Source organism: Bombina bombina, chromosome 2 (genome assembly GCF_027579735.1).
Source record: "Bombina bombina isolate aBomBom1 chromosome 2, aBomBom1.pri, whole genome shotgun sequence".
Taxonomy (NCBI): Eukaryota; Metazoa; Chordata; class Amphibia; order Anura; family Bombinatoridae; genus Bombina; species Bombina bombina.
The window spans coordinates 999,920,889-999,941,348 of record NC_069500.1 but is presented as its reverse complement, the minus strand read 5'-3'; the positions used below and the strand labels follow the sequence as shown (position 1 = coordinate 999,941,348).

Below are 20,460 nucleotides of genomic sequence, written 5' to 3'. Positions count from 1 at the left end.
AGGAAAGCATATGTACAAGATATCAACAGTTGTGACAGGCAGAGAGAAAGGAGACTGTCAGGAGGGGAGAGAATACTGGATGAGCAGACGCCTGGTCAGATGGTGTAAGTGGCTGGGAGGCCTGGAGAGCAGTTGAATTTTTTCTATATCAATTTGTTTTTTGGTGATCAACAGTCATTATCAGTTGTTAATGGTGCTGTTGTGGGGAAATGGAGTTATTAAAGGGACAGTTTATTAAAAAATAAAATGTCATGATACAGGCATGTCATTTTAAACAACTTTCCAATTTACTTTTATTATCAACTTTGTTCTCTTGGTATTCTTAGTTAAAAGCTAAACCTAGGTAGGCTTATATGCTAATTTCTTAGCCCTTAAAGGCCGCCTCTTATCTGAATGCATTTTGACATTTGTTTTCACAACTAGAGGGTGTTAGTTTATGTGTGTCAAATAGATAACATTGTGCTCACTCCCGTGAAGTTACCTAGGAGTCAGCAGTGACAGGCTAAAATGCAAGTCTGTCAAAAGAACTGAAATAAGGGGGCAGTCTGCAGAGGCTTAGATACAAGGTAACTACAGAGGTAAAAAGTGTATTAATATAACTGTGTCCGTTATGCAAAACTGGGGGATGGGAATCAACCCCTATGTTTGAAACAGGATTATGCATCTTTTGAGAAGACTGTAGAGTCGGAAATATGTTAGAAGCTTCATGATTGTGAGTTCCACTAAATGAAAATTATTTTTGCCCTATTTCAATAAAGTTTTTCATTTTTAAACACATGTGATGACATGCTCATAATAAAGTGAAGTGCCACACATATACCCCCCAACTGTCCCGATTTTCCTGGGACAGTCCCAGTTTTAGGGGTCAGTCCCGGGTTGCTTGCCATCTGTCAGGCATTTCCCCATGCATTTATCTGCATGTATAAGTGTAAACTATGTAGTGTGTGTGTATCTGCATGTATAAGTGTATGCTATGTAGTGTGTGTGTATCTGCATGTATAAGTGTATGCTATGTAGTGTGTGTGTATCTGCATGTATAAGTGTATGCTATGTAGTGTGTGTGTGTATCTGCATGTATAATTGTATGCTATGTAGTGTGTGTGTATCTGCATATATAAGTATATGCTATGTAGTGTGTGTGTATCTGCATGTAAAATTGTATGCTATGTAGTGTGTGTGTGTCTGCATGTATAATTGTATGCTATGTAGTGTGTGTGTCTGTGTGTAGCTGCATGTATAAGTGTATGCTATGTAGTGTGTGTGTGTATCTGCATGTAAAATTGTATGCTATGTAGTGTGTGTGTGTATCTGCATGTATAAGTGTATGCTATGTAGTGTGTATGTATCTGTATGTATAAGTGTATGCTATGTAGTGTGTGTGTGTGTATCTGCATGTATAAGTGTATGTTATGTAGTGTGTGTATCTGCATGTATAAGTGTATGCTATGTAGTGTGTGTGTGTATATCTACATGTATAAGTGTAAGCTATGTAGTGTGTGTGTGTGTATCTGCATGTATAAGTGTAAGCTATGTAGTGTGTGTGTATCTGTATGTATAAGTGTATGCTATGTAGTGTGTATGTATCTGTATGTATAAGTGTATGCTATGTAGTGTGTGTGTGTGTGTATCTGCATGTATAAGTGTATGTTAAGTAGTGTGTGTGTGTATCTGCATGTATAAGTGTATGCTATGTAGTGTGTGTGTGTATATCTGCATGTATAAGTGTAAGCTATGTATTGTGTGTGTGTATCTGCATGTATAAGTGTAAGCTATGTAGTGTGTGTGTGTGTGAATCTGCATGTATAAGTGTATGCTATATAGTGTGTGTGTGTGTGTGTGTATCTGCATGTATAAGGGTATGCTATGTAGTGTGTGTGTATCTGCATGTATAAGTGTAAGCTATATAGTGTGTGTGTGTGTGTGTGTATCTGCATGTATAAGTGTAAGCTATGTAGTGTGTGTGTGTCTGCATGTATAAGTGTATGCTATGTAGTGTGTGTGTGTATCTGCATGTATAATTGTATGCAATGTAGTGTGTGTGTGTATCTGCATGTATAAGTGTATGCTATGTAGTGTGTGTGTGTATCTGCATGTGTAAGTGTATGCAATGTACTGTGTGTGTGTGTGTATCTGCATGTATAAGTGTAAGCTATGTAGTGTGTGTGTGTCTATCTGCATGTATAAGTGTATGCTATGTAGTGTGTATTTGCATGTATAAGTGTATGCTATGTAGTGTGTGTGTATCTGCATGTGTAAGTGTATGCAATGTAGTGTGTGTGTATCTGCATATATAAGTGTATGCTATGTAGTGTGTGTGTGTATCTGCATGTATAAGTGTATGCTATGTAGTGTGTGTGTATCTGCATGTATAAGTGTATGTTATGTAGTGTGTGTGTATCTGCATGTATAAGTGTATGTTATATAGTGTGTGTGTATCTGTATGTATAAGTGTATGCTATGTAGTGTGTGTGTGTATCTGCATATATGTTTATGCTATGTAGTGTGTGTGTGTATCTGCATGTGTAAGTGTATGCTATGTAGTGTGTGTGTGTGTGTATCTGCATGTATAAGTGTATGCTATGTAGTGTGTGTGTGTATCTGCATGTATAAGTGTATGCTATCTAGTGTGTGTGTGTATCTGCATGTATAAGTGTATGCTATGTAGTGTGTGTGTGTATCTGCATGTGTAAGTGTATGCTATGTAGTGGGTGTTTCTGTGTATTTGAGGGCTAAATAAACACAGAGCTCACATAGCTATACCAGTGGTTTGAGCTGGAGTTTGATTTGCTGCCTAAGAGTATTAAACAATATGACTTTATTTAGAATTGTATTTATATTACTTTAGCCTTAGGATTTTTTTAAGCCCCATCACTGCTCCTGCTTAGCACATATCACACTTTTGCCACGGGGGGCTGTCCCTCTTTTGAAATGTTGGGAGGTATTACCTAACCAAGCAACACATAGCTTAGACTATATAATGTATATTTGGCAGTATGAGAAGCTTTCTATAGATTTTCAGTAGTTGAGTGAGCACATAAACCTAATTATTTCATGCTTTTTGTGCATTTGGACAACAAAAGTTAACTTTTAACAAATGTTTTTACTATTTAATGTATCTGATGCTCTGAATTACATTAGTTAATTTCAATGCCGTTTAGGAGAATCGTTTGAGCATTTTAATATGGCTGTTACTATACCAGCATGTGTTTGTGTGTAAAGCCTAGTAAAATTTAAATATACAGTAGGTTGCAATATAAATTACACCATATATTGCACACATAAATAACCCAGAACACAGCAATCAATTAATTACCTTTATTCATGTCAAAATTCACCGCATCTTCTTGTTCTGCATGAAAAAAAAGTAAAAAGCAAAAAATAAAATCTGAAGGGAACCTGACCAACATTAATTCTTAATAATTATAGCTACTCTTTACAACATCCTTACTGCTTGAAAGAAAAAGTTAATTCACTAAAATATTTTTTCTTTTAATAATCTTTAGATGGACAGTAAAGTCAAAATTAAAGGACCAGAAAATACAGTAGATTTGCATAATCAACAAATGAATAATAGAAATACAATGCAATAGCACTTAGTCTGATTTTCAAATGAGTAGTATATTTAGTTTCTGTCAAATTTTAAAGTTATGTCTATTTCTACTCATATTTTTGTTAAGTGCTAGTAAGTTAAGAGGAGTTACTTTTTTTGGTTAGTTAGACCAATGTCCTTTTAAACAATCTCACCTACTTTATTTAGTAATTTATTCTTGTATACCCAGTTTTTTGAGTTTTAAGAGGTTTCAAACTATTCTTTTTTTTACTACAAACAAATATACATTTAGATGAATGTGCCATTCACTGTGTAAATGCATGCAGACAGAATTAGAATATGTGAACAATAATTTTCATTTCCTACATGTTTTCCCCATTTAATAAAGGATGTTCCTGTACTGAATAAAATGACTTTATGGTGATGGTGGGAAATAAAGCTATGAGAGTAGCATGGGCAGGTGTACTGAATGGGTAGTGAGGAATGTGTCACTATTTTGGAGTTAATTACAGAAGAAGGTTGCACATGCAAAACGTTGGGAATGGGTAATAAAGGGACTATCTATCATTTTAAACAATACAAATGTTGGTGTAGACTGACCCTTTAAGAAGTGCCCTTAAAACTTTGATAAGCATGCTTTCCTAACCAGTCCCCATTCTGTACACCACTGCCTGTGGCCTCTGTGTTTTATTATTTATTTTGTATATAAAAAGATAAGCAAATAAAGACTCACCATGTACTGGATTCTGGTCATTGTGTTTCTCTATAAAATTTGAACAAAGTAGGAGAAAAATAAATCAGTAGTTCAATATTCAAACTGCTCAGTAAAATGTTTCCCACTAATAATTTGTTTTCAATTGTTCAACAAATGCTATTTAATGATTTATTTATTTTCTCATTTACTTTTTTTTAAGTTGAATTAGATTCCAAAGAGTAAACTGGCATAATGAAATTAGAGCTGAAGTTTATGTAGCTGCCAGGTTTACTGAATGTATGGATCTTTAAAATGTCATCTACCGGTATTAGTGTTTGGTTTGTAGCATAGTGGTCACATCACAGTGGTAAAGGCACTTTGAAAAATGGTTTAGAAAAAAAATAATAAACCATGTAGTTTTAACCATCTCTTAAAGGCCCACTCAATACTGTTAGATCAATAAAATACTTGCACATACAGTCATATGCAAAAGTTTAGGCACCCCTGACAATTTCCATGATTTTCATTTATAAATAATTGGGTGTTTGGATCAGCAATTTCATTTTGATCTATCAAATAACTGAAGTACACAGTAATATTTCAGTAGTGAAATGAGGTTTATTGGATTAACAGAAAATGTGCAATAGGCATCAAAACAAAATTAGACAGGTGCATACATTTGGGCACCCCAACAGAAATATTGCATCAATATTTAGTAGAGCTTCCTTTCGCAGAAATAACAGCCTCTAGACGCTTCCTATAGCCTGTAATGAGTGTCTGGATTCTGGATGAAGGTATTTTGGACCATTCCTCCTTGCAAAACATCTCCAGTTCAGTTAGGTTTTATGGTTGCCGAGCATGGACAGCCCGCTTCAAATCACCCCACAGATTTTCAATGATATTCAGGTCTGGGGACTGTAATGGCTATTCCAGAACATTGTACTTGTTCCTCTGCATAAATGCCAGAGTAGATTTTGAGCAGTGTTTTGGGTCGTTGTCTTGTTGAAATATCCAGCCCCTGCGTAACTTCAGCTTTGTGACTGATTCCTCAACGTTATTCTCATGTATCTGCTGATATTGAGTGGAATCCATGCGACCCTCAACTTTAACAAGATTCCCAGTACTAGAACTGGCCACACAGCCCCACAGCATGATGGAACATCTACCACATTTTACTGTGGGTAGCAAGTGTTTGTCTTGGAACGCTGTGTTCTTTTGCCGCCATGAATAGCGTCCCTTGTTATGACCAAATAACTAAATCTTTGTTTGATCAGTCTACAGCAGCTTCTTCCAAAATATTTGCATACCTCAAGTGACTCCGTTTGTGGCGTGTGTGCAGAAAAAGCTTCTTCCACTTAACTCTCCCATACAGCTTCTCCTTGTGCAAAGTGCGCTGAATTGTTGAACGATGCACAGTGACACCATCTGCAGCAAGATGATGTTGTAGGTCTTTGGAGGTGGTCTGTTTTTGACCGTTCTCACCATCCTTTGCCTTTCCGATATTTTACTTGGCCTGCCACTTCTGGCCTTAACAAGAACTGTGCCTGTGGTCTTCCATTTCCTCACAGTGGACACTGACAGCTTAAATCTCTTTGATAGTTTTTTGTAGCCTTCCCCTAAACCATAATGTTGAACAATCTTTGATTTTAGGTCATTTGAGAGTTGTTTTGAGGCCCCCATGTTGCCACTCTTCAGAGGAGAGTCAAAGAGAACAACAACTTGCAATTGGCCACCTTAAATACCTTTTCTCATAATTGGATACACCTGTCTATGAAGTTCAAGGCTTAATGGGCTCACCAAACCAATTGTGTGTTCCAATTATTCAGTGCTAGGTAGTTACAGGTATTCAAATCAACAAAATGACAAGGGTGCCCAAATGTATGCACCTGTCTAATTTCATTTGGATGCATATTGCACATTTTTTGTTAATCCAATAAACCTCATTTCACTACTGAAATATTACTGTGTCCTTCAGTTATTTGATAGATCAAAATGAAATTGCTGATCCAAACACCCAATTATTTGTAAATGAAAATCATGGAAATTGTCAGGGGTAGCTAAACTTTTGCATACGACTGTATATGACACAGGCTCAGCATGAATGCGCTGGAAAACTGTGCACATAAAAGGAAGAAAGTGCACAGTGTTTTCAGAATGAGCAGCTGTTGCATATCCCCCTGGCTATCTAACATGAATTAGCATGCTTTATTGGTTTTGAAACTGCTGGGAATGTAATAAATAATATATAAAATTTGTTATGTTACAGTCAGTTCCACCTTAATCTAAGACTATACCCTTCTCTACTTGAGCAACTGATAGAAAGCCTTTTGGACGAGGGCCTGTGTCTTCTGTGACTGTTTATTATAACTGAAATAAGACTTTTTTCGTGGAGAGACTTTGGAATATAATGTAATACAAGCGCCATTGCTACTGTTATTTTGGGGTGCCCATGCAATAATCATAGAAATAATATTTTCTGGGGTTCCATGTGTCAAGAGGTCTACATATCTATGTGGAAACTTATGGAACAAACTACTGTATCTGCCACTACTAAACCTAAACATGAGGCTGAGATCATACTTCCATCATAATAAATATATTTACCCAATGTGTTTTTGAACAGGAGGATGATACCTTATTCACCCTATGATTGTGCATTAACACTTACCTTCCTCTACTACTCCCTTTTACTGTACTTGCCCTTTATCTGTTCCTAAAGCCTTAGGTATTAGGGAATATGTTAAGGAAATCACTGAGATAGTTATATAGTTTGACATAATAAAGACTAAGTTCTATAACTGTATGGTTTAGCTAAGCCATTCCTGCACTATAATGGATAGTCAGCCTGTCACAACAAGCCTGAAGGCACAGTTGGGGTAGGGCATGGCATAATATTGCAGGAATGGCTACTCAATAGGAATAGGAGAAGATTGTTGTTTTAGATTAGATTAGATTAGATTTGTTTTATTGTCATTGTACAAAGTAAGAAAACAGAGACAACAAAATTATAATTGAAAATCTAACCAATCCCATACACAGATAGCACTAAAATGGTAAGACTAATAGATAACAAAAATTCAAGTGACTTGTGCAAAAAATTTCTATGCCACAAAAATAAATACAATGCAAGTGTAATAAAGTGCAAGTGCGAAAAAATCAGTTCCATACAAAGGAGTATATATATGTGTAAAAAAAATACAATATAAAAAATTGGTCATCTTGCACACATATGTGTATATTTGCATTATGTATATAATGTGAATCGTGAGTGTTTTATATAAATCACATGTGTATTTTATATTATATGTGTTATGTGAATAAAAAGTGAAGTGAAAAAGGACCATTAACAGGATAATCAATAGATTAAATTAAAACCATTAATTTAGCACTTTCTTCATTATAAAATAAAAAAAATCTAATCATAAGAAGGATAAAAAGATAAAAAGTTAAAAAAAACTATGAGCATAAGAGAGATTTTTAAAAGTTATTATTTAGCAGGGTAATGGCTCTTGGAAAGAAACTATTCCGAAACCTAGCAGTTTTTCATTTTAAACTTCTGTAACGTCTCCCAGATGGTAAAAGGGCAAATAGTCTGTTGCTAACATGAAAGGGATCATGAATAATTTGATAGGCCTTTAAAAGGCTACGTCCGCTTTGAAGATCTTCGATGGAAGGTAACTGATGACCAATAATATACTGGGCGGTTTTAACTACCCGTTGCAGAGCTTTGCGATCAGAATTAGTACAGTTTCCATACCATACTGTGATACAGTTAGTGAGAATACTCTCAATAGTACAACGATAAAAATTAATTAAAATCTGAGTAGATAAATTAACTTTTTTCAGTGATCTTAAAAAATAGAGACGTTGTTGTGCTTTTTTCACTAAAGTTGAGGTATTCAAAGACCAAGTCAAATCCTCAGAGATGTATGTGCCCAGAAACTTGAAACTTGATACACGTTCAACCTCAGTTCCATTTATATAAATGGGCAAATGTAAACATTGATTGGATTTCCTAAAATCAATAATCATTTCTTTAGTTTTTTTGGTATTTAGGTCCAGGTTATTCTCAGCACACCAAGTAGCCAGATGCCTTATTTCTTCTCTATAAGCTGATTCATCGTTGCTACTGATCTGGCCTATCACAGTGTCATCAGCAAACTTGATGATACTATTGGATTCATACTTAGGCAAACAGTCATGAGTGAAAAGAGAGTATAGCAGTGGACTCAATACACACCCTTGTGGAACACCAGTAATAAGGGTCAGAGTAGATGAGATGTGATTACCAATTTTTTACCGATTGCGGTCTATTTGTCAAGAAGTCCAGGATCCAGTTGCATAATAAAGTATTAATGCCAAGATCATGGAGTTTGGCAACCAGCTTAGTAGGAACAACTGTGTTAAATGCCGAACTAAAATCAATAAACAACATTCTAACATAGGTGTTATTGTGATCTAAATGAGTGAGGGCAAAATGCAGAGCTGACGAGATAGCATCTTCTGTTGACCTATTTTGGCGATACGCATATTGGTTAGGATCCAATGCAGGTGGTAGGCAAGTTTTAAAATAGGCCATGACCAGCCTCTCGAAACATTTCATAAAGGCTGAAGTAAGTGCAATGGGGCGAAAGTCATTAAAACAGACTGCTGCCGATTGTTTAGGCACAGGAATGATGATGGTTTCCTTAAAGCATATAGGAACGGTTGTTTGAGCCAGAGACAGATTAAAAATATCAGCAATTACTGTAGCCAATACTCCAGCACAGGATCTTAACACATGTCCAGGAATATCATCAGGACCGGCTGCTTTATGTACATCAACCTTAGAGAGGACCCGATACACTTCAGCAACGGAAAAACTCAGAGGCAATTCATCTGGTGGATGCATAAGTTTAGTAATTGATTCTTTGTTCTCACGATCATCCGGAAAGGAAGCATCATTAATTGTGGGGACTGTGCTTGTGGTTTTATAGTCAGTAATGGACTGTATACCTCGCCACATTCTTCTAGAATCAGAGTTGTTATTAAAGTGCTCTTCTATGCGTGTTTTCAAGTCAAATTTAGCTCTTTTTATTCCTTTCTTTAAATTGGATCGTGCCAAGCTATAAGCCTCAGCATTACCAGTTCTAAATGCAATGTTACGGGCTTGCAATAAGAGGCGGACCTCTTTGTTCATCCAAGGTTTTTGGTTAGGAAAGGTTTTGATCCTCTTATAGGTGGTTTCCTTGCTGATACAATAGCGAATATGATCTAAGACAGATGATGCATACAAGTCTAGATCAACTTGAGAGTCACTCTTATCTCTTACAGCAAATGTAGTCCAGTCAGTAGATTGAAACTGTGCTTGGAGTTTTTGGGTCGCATCCTCCAGCCAGACTTAAACTATTCTTACAGAAGATTTTTCACTTTTAATTAGAGGAGAATACCTGGGGTATAAAAACAGTCCAAGGTGATCAGATTTGCCCAAATGTGGAAGAAGTAGTGCTTTATGGGCATCAACAATATTTGTATAAACGTGATCTAATATTTTATTCTCTCTTGTAGCACAGGTAACATTTTGATAAAATGTTGGTAACACAGTTTTTAAATTAGAGTGATTAAAATCTCCTGCTACAATGTAGGCTCCGTCTGGTTGAGCAATTTGTTGCTTATTTATCGATTTTTGTAGTTCTTTCATTGCAATCTTTGCATTAGCATCAGGTGGAATATATGCTGCCATAACAATAACAGAAGTGAATTCCCTAGGTAAATAAAAGGGCATGCACTTTAGCATCAAATATTCTGAATTAACAGAACAGTAGCTTTCAATGATTGTAGAATTAGTGCACCAGTGGTGATTTATATAAATGCATAGCCCACCACCTTTGGACTTTCCAGATTCAATGCTACTCCTGTCTGCTCTGAAGATATCGTAACCCTCAAGTTTAATAACATTGTTTGGGATATCATCATTTAACCATGTTTCTGTGAAAAGTAATATGTTACTGTCTCTGATGTTTTTACATGCATACATCCTTAATTTTAGTTCATCAATCTTGTTAGTGAGGGATCTCACATTGGCGAGAACAATACTGGGCAAGGGGACCCGATGGGGGGCGCTGACAGTCTATTGTGGATGCCTCCATGCTTGCCACGCCTCTGTTTACGATGCCTCCACCGTCTGCTCACTCCTCGCCCGGACAATGCAGACACCGGAGGCTCCCCAGCAGTCCACGGCAAACTGACAGGCACATAGATGTTCCGGAGGTTAGTAGAAAAAGTTTGCGAATATTGAATTTTAATATCCAAAAGTTCCAGCCTGCTGTACCTGATATGTGCGGTACTGATCACAGTTAGCAGGCTTAAAATAACCAGCAAAGTAGCAACCTGTGTATTGGGATTTGCTAGACACAGAGCCTAGCGTTGTGCACGTGCCGCCATCTTGAGAAATATGGCTGCTACAGTCTGGAAGCCAGGCAGACTTGCCAATGCTAGTGCTATTGCTAATTCATATTGGATAGCCGGGGGGGGGGGGGGGGGGGGGGGGGTAACTCCAAATGCCTTGTCACCTTCCAAAGTGGTTATTTGGTCAAGGGAACCAAATGGACAAGCTTCCACTGGAGATACTAGTTATTAGCGTCTCACTAGACCCTACATCTTGCCACAGCTGAATAATGTATCAATATTCATTATTTTTTTTGTGCAATTGCTTATTATTTATTATGACTTTTCAATATTGTGACCAATGGAAGGAATATTTTAATAAAGCATTTATACCACCTATAAAAACACTTTTCTTGTAAATAATATTATGCTTTAATAAAGTTCCCCTTGTGAAAGGCTACATTAAGAAAAATACATTTTCTATTTTATTATATAAAGTTTTCATGAGTATTAAATGACTTACCTTGCTGCTTGGTGTTTTCTGATATTGGCACTAGAAAATAAGACAGAGAGAACTTATTTTAAATCTGCTTATTGCAATGTTATTTATACCTCAAGTAGTGAATATTCGTTAAATGTTGTCATACCATTTCTCAGTGGTAGTTTCAAGAGATCAAGGGTTTCCAAGTCCAATGTTCAGGAGCCATTAAGAGGTAGTATACCAATGCTTAAATGTTTAGTTATGCATAATTAAACTACTTTGCAATTTAATGTTATTATTTATTCCCTCCCCCTTCATGTAATTTAGTTCTGAAAATTTAGCAATTTCTAATACTCAGAACTTGAAATGCAACCTGCTGACATATCAAGGCTAACTCTGCTACATATATATCCCTAATTGGCTTTAACTGATAACAACTGCAATTAAATGCATTTAATACTAACATTATGACCGTAGCTAGCCTGGTAGTCTGCTGACTAAAGCCCAGATTGGCTCCTCCAAATAAGGCAAATGGTAGATGGAGTTTGGCTATTTAAAATATAATTGCAGGAAAAAGATCTTAATTTACTTTAAAAATGTTAAAACTTGGGAGTTTGTCCGCTTGCACTATAATAAATTTGCCCCATGGTTGTTATTTTATAGCAACACAACAGAAATTAATTGCAATTATAAGGTGTTTACGGTCACTGAAGACATAATTAAGTAATTCATAGTGACAAAGCTAATAATGAACTTATTACGGCTAAACAATCTGGACATTATAATGTTGCTAGAGCTGCTAATTAACAATGCTATATTTAAAATCTGAACTGTGTGTAACACTTGGGGATTTTAGTTGGTTTTCTTATAGCCAATAAACCTTGTCAAACTGAGAATATGTACTGCAGATAACATATTTCTCATGGTAACCAGGGCTGGCTCTGTACTTGCGCCAGGTGGGACCATTTGACAGAGGTGGCGCATTAGAAAGAGCATATTATGTGGTCCATAATCAGGGTATCAGCAGGCCCTAATGTTTAAAACAACTGATACATGTTTGGTTCAGACTACTGGTTTCCAAACCTCTCCTCAGGCCTCCCTAACAGGCCAGATTTTGAGGATATCTGAACTGGAGCACAGGTGAAACAATCAGCTGATTAGTAAACATGGTTATTAACCAGCTCTCATCCAAGGTAATCCTATAAACCTGGCCTGTCGGGGAGGCCTGGGGACAGGTTTGAAAACCAGTGGTTTAGACTGTAGTATATAGAGTGTGGGTATCATTTTGTTCTTGGATCCAGGAAGCACAATGTCCTTAAAGGGACATGAAACACATTTTTTTTCTTTCATGGTTTAGAAAGAGCATGCAATTGATCTAATTTGCTTCATTCTCTTGATATCATTTGCTGAAAAGCATATCTAAATAGGCTCAGTAGCTGCTGATTGGTGGCTGCAGATAGATTCCCTGTGTGATTGGCTCACCCATGTGCATTTCTATTTCTTCAGCAAAGGATATCTAAAGAATTAAGAAAATTAGATAAAAGAAGCAAATGTTGATGTTGTTTAACATTGTATTCTTTATCTGAATCATGAAAGAAAACATTTGGGTTAATGTCCCTTTAACCTGCTCTGACTGTACTGTGGGCATATGACACTGTGGGGCCTATTTATCAAGCTCCGTATGGAGCTTGAAGCCCTGTGTTTGGCTCGCCAGAAACACAAGTTATGAAGCAGCGAGCGGTCTAAACACCGCTGCTCCATAACCTGTCCGCCTGCTCTGAGGAGGCAGACAGAACTTGCAAGAAATCAACCCAATCCAATACGATTGGGTTGATTGACACCCCCTGCTAGCGGCCGCGAATCTGCAGGGGGCGGCATTGCACCAACAGTTCACAATATCGGATCATGTCCGTCCGCACCTTGTTAAATAGGCCCCTGTGGATCAAATGAGTAAAACCTGTATCTTCAGAGGGAGCAAAATATCTTAATGCTTTTAATTATAGCTTGTATGCAGATCCAATTATGAGATATATATACAAAGTGGATATAAAAAGTCTACACACCCCTGTTAAAATGTCAGGTTTCTGTGATGTAAAAAAAATGAGACAAAGATAAATCATTTCAGAACTTTTTCCACCTTTTATCTGACCTATAAACTGTACAACTCAATTGAAAAACAAACTGAAATCTTTTAGGTAAAGGGAAATAAAAATAAAAAACTAAAATAATATGGTTGCATAAGTGTGAACACCCTTAAACTAATACTTTATTGAAGCACCTTTTGATTTTATTACAGCACTTTTGGGGTATGAGTTTTTCAGCATGGCACATCTTGACTTGGCAAGATTTGCCCACTCTTCTTTGCAAAAACACTCCAAATCTGTCAGATTGCGAGGGCTTCTCCTGTGCACAGCCCTCTTCAGATCACCCCACAGATTTTTAATTGGATTCAGGTTTGGGCTCTGGCTGGGCCATTCCGAAACTTTAATCTTCTTCTGGTGAAGCCATTCCTTTGTTGATTTGGATGTATGCTTTGGGGCGTTGTCATGCTGAAAGATGAAGTTCCTCTTCATGTTCAGCTTTCTAGCAGAAGCCTGAAGGTTTTGTGCCAATATTGACTGGTATTTGGAACTGTTCATTATTCCCTCTACCTTGACTAAGGCCCCAGTTCTTTTAGTGATATGCAGTGTTGTTTTTGCGCCAAACATATCTTTTGGAATTATGGCCAAAAAGTTAAACTTTGGTTTCATCAGACCAGAACACCTTTTGTAACATGCTTTTGGGAAACTTCAGATGTGTTTTTGCAAAATTTAGCCGGGCTTGGATGTTTTTTTTTGTAAGAAAAGGCTTCCGTCTTGCCACTCTACCCCATAGCCCAGACATATGAAGAATACGGGCGATTGTTGTCACATGTACCACACAGCCAGTACTTGCCAGATATTCCTGCAGCTCCTTTAATGTTGCTGTAGGCCTCTTGGCAGCCTCCCAGACCAGTTTTCTTCTCTTCTTTTCATCAATTTTGGAGGGACATCCAGTTCTTGGTAATGTCACTGTTGCACCATATTTTCTTCACTTGATGATGACTGTCTTCACTGTGTTCCATGGTATATCTAATGCCTTGGAAATTCTTTTGTACCCTTCTCCTGACTGATACCTTTTAACAATGAGATCCCTCTTATGCTATAGAAGCTCTCTGCGGACCATGGCTTTTGCTGTAGGATGCAACTAACAAAATGTCAGGAAAGACCTACTAGAACAGCTGAACTTTATTTGGGGTTAATCAGAGGCACTTTAAATGATGACAGGTGTGTACTGACTCCTATTTAACATGATTTTGAATGTGATTGCTTAATTCTGAACACAGCTACAACCCCAGTTACACACTTATGCAACCATATTATTTTAGTTTTTTATTTTTATTTCCCTTTACCTAAAAGATTTCAGTTTGTTTTTCATTTGAGTTGTACAGTTTATAGGTCACATTAAAGGTGGAAAAAGTTCTCATTTTTTTACATCACAGAAACCTGACATTTTAACAGGGGTGTGTAGACTTTTTATATCCACTGTGTGTATATATATATATATATATATATATATATATATATATATATATATATATATATATATATATATATATATATATATATATAAATCTGAAATGACCATAAATAGAAATACAGACCATAATTTAATTATGTTTAGAGATAGAGATGAACAGTTATATTATCAGGGAAGATTGTTGTTATGAGTTTCTTTTAGCAGATTTTATGGCAAGAATTTGGAACTTAAATTTGTATGACCACTATGTTAAATATTTTCTAAGTATGTCTATAACCATGAATGTCTTAAAAAAGCACAACTTTTATTACAACAGTGAAACCTGCTTAAAGGGACATACAGCAGTCTGTTTCACTGTTGTAATAACAAGCACAAAGCAGTATGTTATACTTAATAAAAATCATTGCAATATGTATTATTCATTATTTTAAAATGATTGTATTGTTTTATCTCTTTTTTTAAATTAATGTGTGCACGGTCTATTACTTTTGTCACAGTCCCAGAAGGGGGCAGTTGTCTCTGCCGGAGCTTCCCCTTTTAAGTGGTTGCTAGGAGACACCTGAACTAGCTTTCAATGTGCTCAAGCAACAGGAGCCCAGCTTCTTGCCCATGCTCAACAGATTACTTTTGCTGCAAAAATCATGTGACAGGATTCCATGAAGAAAAACGTTTATCAGTTTTATCATGGCACCTCCCTTCCCTTCCTACAGGCAGTTGTTTGCTTTTATAACCAAAATGTGGATAGCAAAAGCAGTTCTTCATGGTTAAAAGTGTGTATGTATGTTCATTACCTGTGCAGTTTAATTCATCTTCTCCTGTGATACAGTCCAGCTCACCATTGCACTTATACTCTAATGGGATGCAGGTGTCTGACTTGCAATGGAAGCCATGCTTACACGCTGAAATCAAAAAGAAACAAACAAATAAATCAATATTTTGTATAATAAATCCAGGATTTGAGACACAAGATTGTAGATTTCAGAGCTTGATACATTTCAAGTTGATCTTTGAAAAACTTACTTCACTTGACATTCTAATGAAAAAATTGCATGTGCAAAGGTGGTAAACACATAGGTAAAGTCCCACTCAAGAGCTAAAAACCTTGCAGCTACCAAGCAGGACACAGCTTGTTACTGCATCAATCAAACGGTACTTAACATACATATTTAACCAATTTTAGGGGGTTAATGCAATTTTTTAAGGCCAGCGGTTGAAAAAATGACATGCTCTAACTAATTAGAGCATGGCAGTTCTGCATTAAAAAGTCCTTTATTTTATAGTTTGAAAACCGCAAAGCTATAAGATCATTGGTTTGTGATTAAGAAATCTTGTCTACTGTAATTAGATTACATTGCATAATTCAGTTCTTACTATTTATTATTAGTCCCAAAAAGCAATGTCAACTGTAACAACTAAACAATTATCATGAAGACTAAATGCAATATGCTTTGAAATGTAGTTCCAAAATCTTAATAAAAGCTTTTTATTGAACATTGTGTAACAACAATAAGCAGAAACTATAAAAACATAATTTATGTAAGAACTTACCTGATAAATTCATTTCTTTCATATTAGCAAGAGTCCATGAGCTAGTGACGTATGGGATATACATTCCTACCAGGAGGGGCAAAGTTTCCCAAACCTCAAAATGCCTATAAATACACCCCTCACCACACCCACAAATCAGTTTAACGCATAGCCAAGAAGTGGGGTGATAAGAAAAAAGTGCGAAAGCAGAAAAAATAAGGAATTGGAATAATTGTGCTTTATACAAAAAAATCATAACCACCACAAAAAGGGTGGGCCTCATGGACTCTTGCTAATATGAAAGAAATGAATTTATCAGGTAAGTTCTTACATAAATTATGTTTTCTTTCATGTAATTAGCAAGAGTCCATGAGCTAGTGACGTATGGGATAATGACTACCCAAGATGTGGATCTTCCACGCAAGAGTCACTAGAGAGGGAGGGATAAAATAAAGACAGCCAATTCCGCTGAAAATAATCCACACCCAAACTAAAGTTTAAATCTTATAATGAAAAAAACTAAAATTATAAGCAGAAGAATCAAACTGAAACAGCTGCCTGAAGTACTTTTCTACCAAAAACTGCTTCAGAAGAAGAAAACACATCAAAATGGTAGAATTTAGTAAAAGTATGCAAAGAAGACCAAGTTGCTGCTTTGCAAATCTGATCAACCGAAGCTTCATTCCTAAACGCCCAGGAAGTATAAACTGACCTAGTAGAATCAGCTGTAATCCTTTGAGGTGGAGTTTTACCCGACTCGACATAAGCATGATGAATTAAAGATTTCAACCAAGATGCCAAAGAAATGGCAGAGGCCTTCTGACCTTTCCTAGAACCGGAAAAGATAACAAATAGACTAGAAGTCTTTCGGAAATTCTTAGTAGCTTCAACATAATATTTCAAAGCTCTAACTACATCCAAAGAATGCAATGATTTCTCCTTAGAATTCTTAGGATTAGGACATAATGAAGGAACCACAATTTCTCTGCTAATGTTGTTAGAATTCACAACCTTAGGTAAAAATTTAAAAGAAGTTCGCAACACCGCCTTATCCTGATGAAAAATCAGAAAAGGAGACTCACAAGAAAGAGCAGATAATTCAGAAACTCTTCTGGCAGAAGAGATGGCCAAAAGGAACAAAACTTTCCAAGAAAGTAATTTAATGTCCAATGAATGCATAGGTTCAAACGGAGGAGCTTGAAGAGCCCCCAGAACCAAATTCAAACTCCAAGGAGGAGAAATTGACTTAATGACAGGTTTTATACGAACCAAAGCTTGTACAAAACAATGAATATCAGGAAGATTAGCAATCTTTCTGTGAAAAAGAACAGAAAGAGCAGAGATTTGTCCTTTCAAGGAACTTGCAGACAAACCTTTATCCAAACCATCCAGAAGGAACTGTAAAATTCTCGGAATTCTAAAAGAATGCCAGGAAAAATGATGAGAAAGACACCAAGAAATATAAGTCTTCCAGACTCTATAATATATCTCCCTAGATACGGATTTATGAGCCTGTAACATAGTATTAATCACAGAGTCAGAGAAACCTCTTTGACTAAGAATCAAGCGTTCAATCTCCATACCTTTAAATTTAAGGATTTGAGATCCTGATGGAAAAAAGGACCTTGCGACAGAAGGTCTGGTCTTAACGGAAGAGTCCACAGTTGGCAAGAGGCCATCCGGACAAGATCCGCATACCAAAACCTGTGAGGCCATGCTGGAGCTACCAGCAGAACAAACGAACATTCCTTCAGAATCTTGGAGATTACTCTTGGAAGAAGAACTAGAGGCGGAAAGATATAGGCAGGATGATACTTCCAAGGAAGTGACAATGCATCCACTGCTTCCGCTTGAGGATCCCTGGATCTGGACAGATACCTGGGAAGTTTCTTGTTTAGATGAGAGGCCATAAGATCTATTTCTGGAAGTCCCCATATTTGAACAATCTGAAGAAATACCTCTGGGTGAAGAGACCATTCGCTCGGATGTAACGTTTGGCGACTGAGATAATCCGCTTCCCAATTGTCTATACCTGGGATAAGAACCGCAGAAACTAGACAGGAGCTGGATTCCGCCCATACCAGAATTCGAGATACTTCTTTCATGGCCAGAGGACTGTGAGTCCCTCCTTGATGATTGATGTATGCCACAGTTGTGACATTGTCTGTCTGAAAACAAATGAACGATTCTCTCTTTAGAAGAGGCCAAAACTGAAGAGCTCTGAAAATTGCACGGAGTTCCAAAATATTGATTGGTAATCTCACCTCCTGAGATTCCCAAACCCCTTGTGCTGTCAGAGACCCCCAAACAGCTCCCCAACCTGTCAGACTTGCATCTGTTGAAATTACAGTCCAGGTCGGAAGAACAAAAGAAGCCCCCTGAACTAAACGATGGTGATCTGTCCACCACGTCAGAGAGTGTCGTACAATCGGTTTTAAAGATATTAATTGAGATATCTTTGTGTAATCCCTGCACCACTGGTTCAGCATACAGAGCTGAAGAGGTCGCATGTGAAAACAAGCAAAGGGGATCGCATTCGATGCAGCAGTCATAAAACCTAGAATTTCCATGCATAAGGCTACCGAAGGGAATGATTGTGATTGAAGGTTTCGACAAGCTGAGATCAATTTTAGACGTCTCTTGTCTGTCAGAGACAGAGTCATGGACACTGAATCTATCTGGAAACCTAAAAAGGTAACCCTTGTTTGAGGAATCAATGAACTTTTCGGTAAATTGATCCTCCAACCATGATCTTGAAGAAACAACACAAGTCGATTCGTATGAGATTCTGCTAAATGTGAAGACTGAGCAAGTACCAAGATATCGTCCAAATAAGGAAATACCAAAATACCCTGTTCTCTGATTACAGACAGAAGGGCACCGAGAACCTTTGTAAAAATCCTTGGAGCTGTTGCTAGGCCAAACGGCAGAACCACAAACTGGTAATGCTTGTCTAGGAAAGAGAATCTCAGAAACTGATAGTGATCTGGATGAATCGGAATATGCAGATATGCATCCTGTAAATCTATTGTGGACATATAATGCCCTTGCTGAACAAAAGGCAGAATAGTCCTTATAGTTACCATCTTGAATGTTGGTATCCTTACATAACGATTCAATATTTTTAGATCCAGAACTGGTCTGAAGGAATTCTCCTTCTTTGGTACAATGAAGAGATTTGAATAAAACCCCAGCCCCTGTTCCAGAACTGGAACTGGCATAATTACTAAAGCCAACTCTAGATCTGAAACACATTTCAGAAATGCTTGAGCCTTTGCTGGATTTACTGGGACACGGGAAAGAAAAAATCTCTTTGCAGGAGGCCTTATCTTGAAGCCAATTCTGTACCCTTCTGAAACAATGTTTTGAATCCAAAGATTGTGAATTGAATTGATCCAAATTTGTTTGAAAAAACGTAATCTGCCCCCTACCAGCTGGGCTGGAATGAGGGCCGCACCTTCATGTGGACTTGGGAGCTGGTTTTGGTTTTCTAAAAGGCTTGGACTTATTCCAGACTGGAGATGGTTTCCAAACTGATACCGCTCCTGAGGGCGAAGGATCAGGCTTTTGTTCCTTATTGTGACGAAAGGAACGAAAACGATTATTAGATCTAAATTTACCTTTAGATTTTCTATCCTGTGGTAAAAAAGTTCCTTTCCCTCCAGTAACAGTTGAGATAATAGAATCCAACTGAGAACCAAATAATTTATTACCCTGGAAAGAAAGGGGAAGCAAAGTTGACTTAGAAGACATATCAGCATTCCAAGTTTTAAGCCATAAAGCTCTTCTAGCTAAAATAGCTAGAGACATATACCTGACATCAACTCTAATGATATCAAAGATGGCATCACAAATAAAGTTATTAGCATGTTGAAGAAGATTAACAATGCTATGAGAGTTATGATCTGTTACTTGTTGCGCTAAAGCTTCTAACCAAAAAGTTGAAGCTGCAGCCACATCCGCTAAAGATATAGCAGGTCTAAGAAGATTACCTGAACATAAGTAAGCTTTTCTTAGAAAGGATTCAATCTTCCTATCTAAAGGATCCTTAAAGGAAGTACTATCTGCCGTAGGAATAGTAGTACGTTTAGCAAGAGTAGAGACAGCCCCATCAACCTTAGGGATTTTGTCCCAAAATTCTAATCTGTCAGACGGCACAGGATATAATTGCTTAAAAACGTTTAGAAGGAGTAAATGAATTACCCAAATTATTCCATTCCCTGGAGATTACTTCAGAAATAGCATCAGGGACAGGAAAAACTTCTGGAATAACTACAGGAGATT

General features: G+C 37.1%; 1 protein-coding gene across 1 annotated transcript in view; it reads right to left on the bottom strand.

The window, feature by feature from the left end:
• The window catches only part of CFI (complement factor I), a 204,159-nt gene that overhangs the window by 62,040 nt on the left and 121,659 nt on the right, over window positions 1–20,460 (bottom strand). Inside the window, exons 6-9 of the mRNA XM_053703548.1 lie at window positions 15,441–15,548; window positions 11,134–11,163; window positions 4,284–4,313; window positions 3,314–3,349 (exon numbers count right to left, since the gene is read on the bottom strand). Of these exons, the coding sequence (XP_053559523.1) occupies window positions 3,314–3,349; window positions 4,284–4,313; window positions 11,134–11,163; window positions 15,441–15,548 (204 nt within the window). The remainder of the gene's footprint in view (window positions 1–3,313; window positions 3,350–4,283; window positions 4,314–11,133; window positions 11,164–15,440; window positions 15,549–20,460) is intronic.